This window comes from Carassius carassius, chromosome 49 (assembly GCF_963082965.1).
Source record: "Carassius carassius chromosome 49, fCarCar2.1, whole genome shotgun sequence".
Taxonomy (NCBI): Eukaryota; Metazoa; Chordata; class Actinopteri; order Cypriniformes; family Cyprinidae; genus Carassius; species Carassius carassius.
Genome location: NC_081803.1, coordinates 16,787,958 through 16,793,498, shown reverse-complemented (window position 1 = coordinate 16,793,498; position 5,541 = coordinate 16,787,958). Strand labels below are relative to the sequence as shown.

The window sequence follows — 5,541 nt, the reverse complement described above, 5'->3', positions numbered from 1 at the left end:
TGATTACTGTGCTTAAGCATTATTTTGGGGGATTTGTACCTTACTCAATTACTATTTATAATGACTTCTTGTACCTACTTGATTACATTTCTGAAGAAAAAACATTGTACTTCTTACAGTTTTATGGTAACTTGTAAAGTACTGATTACATTTTTGCATTTTATTTTTCTTCTGCATTTGCAGTTCAGCTTCAGTTATTATTTTCATCATGGAAATTACTGGCTTTGAAAATAGCCTGGAAAAAGTCGCTTTTCCCCCAAAAAAGTTTCTTCGTTGTTTTGTCCATTTTAAATTAACTTTATATGTTAAATTAATCATAAAAACAAGTTTAGTGATGGGTCTTATCAGGAATTGGATGAATGGTATCATAATGATTTATTGATATTACATGATTTGCTCATTAATTCATTAATCGTAAATAATTACATATCAATATTTGCAGAGGGAAAAACATTTGAAATGCCCTAAAAATAAATTTAGACAAGGCAGACAAGGGCGCTAAATAGACAACATAAAAACTGGCTTTTCAAGAAGTCAGTACTGTATGACACAATTTTCTATTGACATATTTTATTTATGTATACTTTTTGCTTATAAAAGCATTGTTTTAACATTATTTTAACTTAAATCTAAACATAATGCCTTGTTTAAAATAATACACAGTTGCAGCATATACACGGTAGCAATTTCACACTTTTATCCTCAAGTTAAAATGTATTGTCTCTAAAAGTTATATATTAATGATTATAAATTGAAAAGTAACCCAAATGGAAAAGTAACCTGGTAAAGTAGTCTGTTACTACATTAAAACATTTTTATTCAGTGAAATGCTGAAACATCCAAAGAAGTTAGCAACACTTAGACCTCCTCTCACATCCAGAAAAAGAAAAATGTTATCTTTATTCGCTTATAAAATGGTAAATGTAGAATTTTTTAGGGTTAGGATTTCCGTTAGTGTTAATTGCTATCTGCTTCATTTCAGAACAAAATAAATCAAAGGTGTGCTTGAGGAGTTATGTAAGATCTGCAGGTAACGCCGATCGTTGTCTCTCTTCATTGTCAGAGGAATGAGTAATAATTTATAACGAATGACCGAGACTTTCAAAAAAATGCATGATGTCTTTGTGAGGAAGTAAAGTGGAGAAATGTGCCTCAAGAAGTTACTTGAACAGGTTTCACCCTTTTTTTTAGACACATTAAAAAAAGAGGGTTGATGATGGGAGCATGTGAAGACATGGATATAATAGCAGATTACAGATGATGGAAATAGAGGATGTGGGTTAGGCAAGGACAAGGATGAGTCAAGAGGACACCAAAGAAGAGATTCCAGATTTGGGTGACATAGATATAAGAAGAATGTTGCAGGAACATCTTAATCTGTCATTAATGTTAAACTGGCATCGCCCGAGAAAAACAGTTGATGTGTCCAAGAAGTGGTAACTGCAGGTTGGAGCAGTGAGCGTGGCGAAAGATTAGGGCATGGATAAACGTCTTTCTCATTGGTTAAGTTTAGGGTCAAGGGTTAATTTCTCTTGTAGCACCCACCTTTCAGCATGCCATCTTTTGCAAAGCTACCCCTGTCTTGACGTGTCCTTGGTTTTTTATGTCTTTTCCCATACACAGGACGTTTTACTGTGTAGGTAGGAAATAAATGTCTGAAGCATATGTTAAAATTACTATAATATTATACCACATTAAATTAAATTTCACCTATATACATTATATATCTATCACTATATCATTCATGTATTTTTTTATTTGTTGTATGTGCCTTTGATCCTTTCCTTTGTATAGGCCAAAGTTATTTTTTCATATTGTTTACATTAAAATAAAACACATTTCAAAATAAAAAAGTAAGTATTTCTATTTCCATTAATTGTATTTTTTTAGAAATATAAAAAATACATTGATTATAAACTTTCACCAAAATATTTTAGATTATCGTTAAATATTTAAACATTTTCAGTAGTAGTAGTATTTTAAATAGATGTTAGATATTTACTAATAAGTATATATATAGAGAGAGAGAGTAAAAATACATATAACTTACACCAAATATTTATATTATTATTAAAAATGTGTGCATATATTATTAAATACACACATTTACATGATTAAAAATTATAATCACAAATATTATTATTTATTTTTTTACCTGATTTTTATTTCCTGTAATTTTGCACAATTTTACACACAGACTTGAAACATCTATGATCACTTGATTATGTTTCAGATATTAGGCCTATAGTGATTTCATCCATGTACTGTAGCTAATTTCTAAATTCTACATTAGGTGTCAGACAGATTAAAAAAACAATAAAATAAAATAAAAATTGAAACAAAAAACAGGATTCAGATTGTTCAGCAAATTGCTCAATTCTTTATATTGAAACTGCATCAATCAGAAGACATGTTTTATTTTGTCATTTTGCTGCACATACGAAGGATCCTTAATAATAAGGATATACTATAATACCTACTTTTTTGGTCAAATAAATGAGAAAGTTAATAAGTTACTTAATAATTTACTTTAAAATACTGAGGGTTCATATTTTACTATGTGCAGACAGTATATTGCTGAGCTTTAAAGAGAAACTCAACATTAACTGACTAACAGGGCAGGAAATAATTGTTGTTGAGAACACGGATCAGCTTGTTGTTGTGGGCACCAAACTCAAACAAATTTGGTCCACTGAAGAGATAGTTGAAACCTAAAAAGACCATGAAAGACCATGTTAGATGGGATTTAACTTCAGATTTTCTTGTTTGTAAACCAATTTGGATAAAAGCATCTGCTAAATGAATGAATGAATGTAAATAAATGTATGCAAAACCCATACCTTTATACTGGAAGGCTGCGGTCACCTTCCCTGTCATTCCAGAGAAAATATCTTGCACCGGTTTAGGATAACCAGTCTCCATTTTGTGCTGTTCCTCATTATAACTGTGCAAAATAAATTCATGTTACTTGAAGATTCCTGAAAAAGATGACCAGTTCGATCAGATTAAGTGATTTACTGACCTATAAATCTGGTTGTTAACGAAAAACAGGATTTTGTAGCTTGTCTCATCATAGAGGACTGCGTCGATTTTCTTCACTTTACTTGGGAAACTGAACATGCTGAGACTTTTGGGATATCCCTGTACCATATCATAGCCATAGAGAGCCCAGACCTTCTCACCTGAGGAGTGACAACATTTTCTAATTATATTTCAAGTCTCCTATGAAATAACTATCTTAACTCTTAAAAATAAACATTCTTTACTGGCATCGGTGGTTCCATGAAAAACCTTTAACATCCATGCACTTAACTTCCACTAGTAAGAACCTTTTGTGCATTGGAAAGGTTAAAGGTTCTTCATGGAACCATCAATGTCCCTTTATTTTTAAAAGGGTGAAATATCTTTCCACTGGACAAAAGGTTCTTTATAGTGGAAAAAGGTTAAAATGTTCTTTACACATAGAAAAAGTGGTTCTTTTAAAGTTCTTTGAGGAGCCTAAAAAGGTTCTTCTGTGGCATCGCTATGCACCCCCCTTTTGGAACCTTTATTTTTAAGAGTTCTGCCATTTATATTCATATGGTTTTTACCTTTGATAATGAAGACTTTGTCCTCCGAAGGACTCTCGAATGCTGCATCAATATTATCTGGAATCTCAGGCCAGAAGCCTTTGATGAGATGAAGTTCAACGGTTGCACTCAGAGGATAACTGCGCCAGAAGAAGCTGCAAATAAAGCCAGATGCTGAAACTCGTCACAGCACACGAGGTCACGTTTACATCAGAAAGCATTTCTGTCTCTGTTTACCGGCTCTTGAAGAACATGAGCTCTCCACGGAGCATGGTGACAGCATCTAGCACCAGTTTGGGATCACATTTGTTTGGGGTACCTGGTGGTGTGGGTTTTGGATCTACAGGATTGACATCAGGGTTTGGGCCTGTTTAATAAAAAAAAAGTCAAATCATTAGGAGCGTCACATTCTGTGTATTTTCAAACCATCTCTGATGCATCTCATTCGTAGCAACTTTACCATAAAGAGACTGGATTCCGTTGACATCGTCTTTAGGGAGGGCAAAGGTATCGATGTCTCTGTAAACGTAAGTGGGAAACATCAGTGCACCCGGATCCTGGGAATGGTCGAGCCCTAGAGAGTGTCCAAACTCATGGGCAGCCACCAGGAACAAATTGTAGCCTGGGGAATAAGTGGGAATGAGAATACAGCTGGTTTTTATTTTGTGCATTGGTACAAACTGGAGACTTTTTGAAATTAAACTGCCCTCACCTTCAGGAGATCTGAAGGAAAACTTCTCGTCATCGTCAAAATGGGCATCACCACCGAGGCCTTCAAATGGAGGGAAAGCGTGAGCCAGAAAACCATCTGGACCATCAAAGGGGTAACCATCCTGATGATCTGGAAAGAACGAGAGATTTGTCTTATTTTAAGCACTCTTAAACTCTGTCTCTCCCATATGTAGTAAAAAGCATTCAACAAATGGAGCATTTGTTGACAACCACCTAACTGAACATTTGGCAAATTCAAAATAGAAATTTCATATTTCTGTCGTATTAATGGTTAGTTTAAAAAACTGACCTCCAACAGCAAAGGAGATCATGATGTCGGCTGTCCCCCTGTTGACACGGCTGAATCTCAGAGGAGTGACATCTGCCCACACTTGCAGGGCCCTTTTGATGGAATCATCCACCTCTGCTACAGACATGTCAGGGGTGTAGTTCTCAATCCTGGCAACAACAAAAAAAAAGAAAAGAAAAGATACTAAATGTTACGAGTTCTTTTTAATCAGTTTTGGCTTAAACAGTTTTATCTATTAGCAGGTCTTACCTGTAGGTCAGTGCATGTTTTTTCCACTTGTAGTTCCCTTGAAAAGTGGAGTACGCCGCAACATCTGGAACCCCGCATCGTGGCTTCTTCATCACCTCCAGCGTCTCATCATCCAGCTTTCCTGTTACCTTGAGTCTAAAGAACTGCTGCATCTCTTTCAACCTCTGATTCATGTCACTCGAGACACGTTTTTCAGCATCAGGAGAGGACTGCTTTGGCAGGCCATACAATTTAGTCAGGTAATCCTAAAAAAAAGTGCAAAGTTAGTTTGCATTCAGTATCTAACAGTATTGACAAGCTAGTTCAAAGTGTGCAAATTACCTTTGCAATGCTAACTCGGTCTTTGCCAGCAAGTGGCGCTATAGGGCTGGTGTAAGCAGAGACCACCAAGGTGATTAGAACGCCCAGCTTGTAGTAGCTCTTCATGTTGCTTCTCTTTCAAGAAATCAATGGAATCTTGCGTTTTGCTCCCCTCTTATATACACCAAAGACGGACAGATTGTGCAACACAAGACACCTTTCGCCACAGGAAACAAGATCAGTGAATCACTGAAATCAACTGGTATGTGTGGTCAAGTTGTAATGAAATCTACTTTGCGTCATTTATGTGACAAAACATTTATCTTAAAATATTTACACTAGAAGTGGTATAAAATTAAAATTCTTCACTCTCTTACATAGTTCGGTAACTGTAGTGGGATT

The 5,541-nt window shown here is 35.2% G+C and overlaps 1 protein-coding gene across 1 annotated transcript; it reads right to left on the bottom strand.

Annotated features, from left to right (window-relative positions):
• Positions 1 to 2,136: 2,136 nt before the first annotated feature.
• Positions 2,137 to 5,308, bottom strand: LOC132132914 (collagenase 3-like). Its single transcript, XM_059545478.1, has 10 exons — positions 5,161 to 5,308; positions 4,840 to 5,084; positions 4,591 to 4,739; positions 4,282 to 4,410; positions 4,030 to 4,191; positions 3,807 to 3,936; positions 3,591 to 3,724; positions 3,023 to 3,182; positions 2,841 to 2,944; positions 2,137 to 2,711 (listed from the first exon to the last, which is right to left on the bottom strand). Exons 1-10 carry the CDS (start codon positions 5,263 to 5,265, stop codon positions 2,611 to 2,613), a joined length of 1,419 nt encoding a protein of 472 aa, XP_059401461.1. The 5' UTR covers positions 5,266 to 5,308; the 3' UTR covers positions 2,137 to 2,610.
• Positions 5,309 to 5,541: the final 233 nt, after the last annotated feature.

Bases quoted from the DNA above. Each gene is read 5' to 3' on its own strand.
- LOC132132914 (XM_059545478.1), bottom strand. From the start codon at position 5,265: ATGAAGAGCTACTACAAGCTGGGCGTTCTAATCACCTTGGTGGTCTCT. The intron at 4,411-4,590 runs GTCAGTTTTTTA...CGTTCTTTCCAG, and splicing joins GATCTCCTTTGCTGTTGGAG to ATCATCAGGATGGTTACCCC. The intron at 2,712-2,840 runs GTATGGGTTTTG...TGGTCTTTTTAG, and splicing joins CGCAGCCTTCCAGTATAAAG to GTTTCAACTATCTCTTCAGT.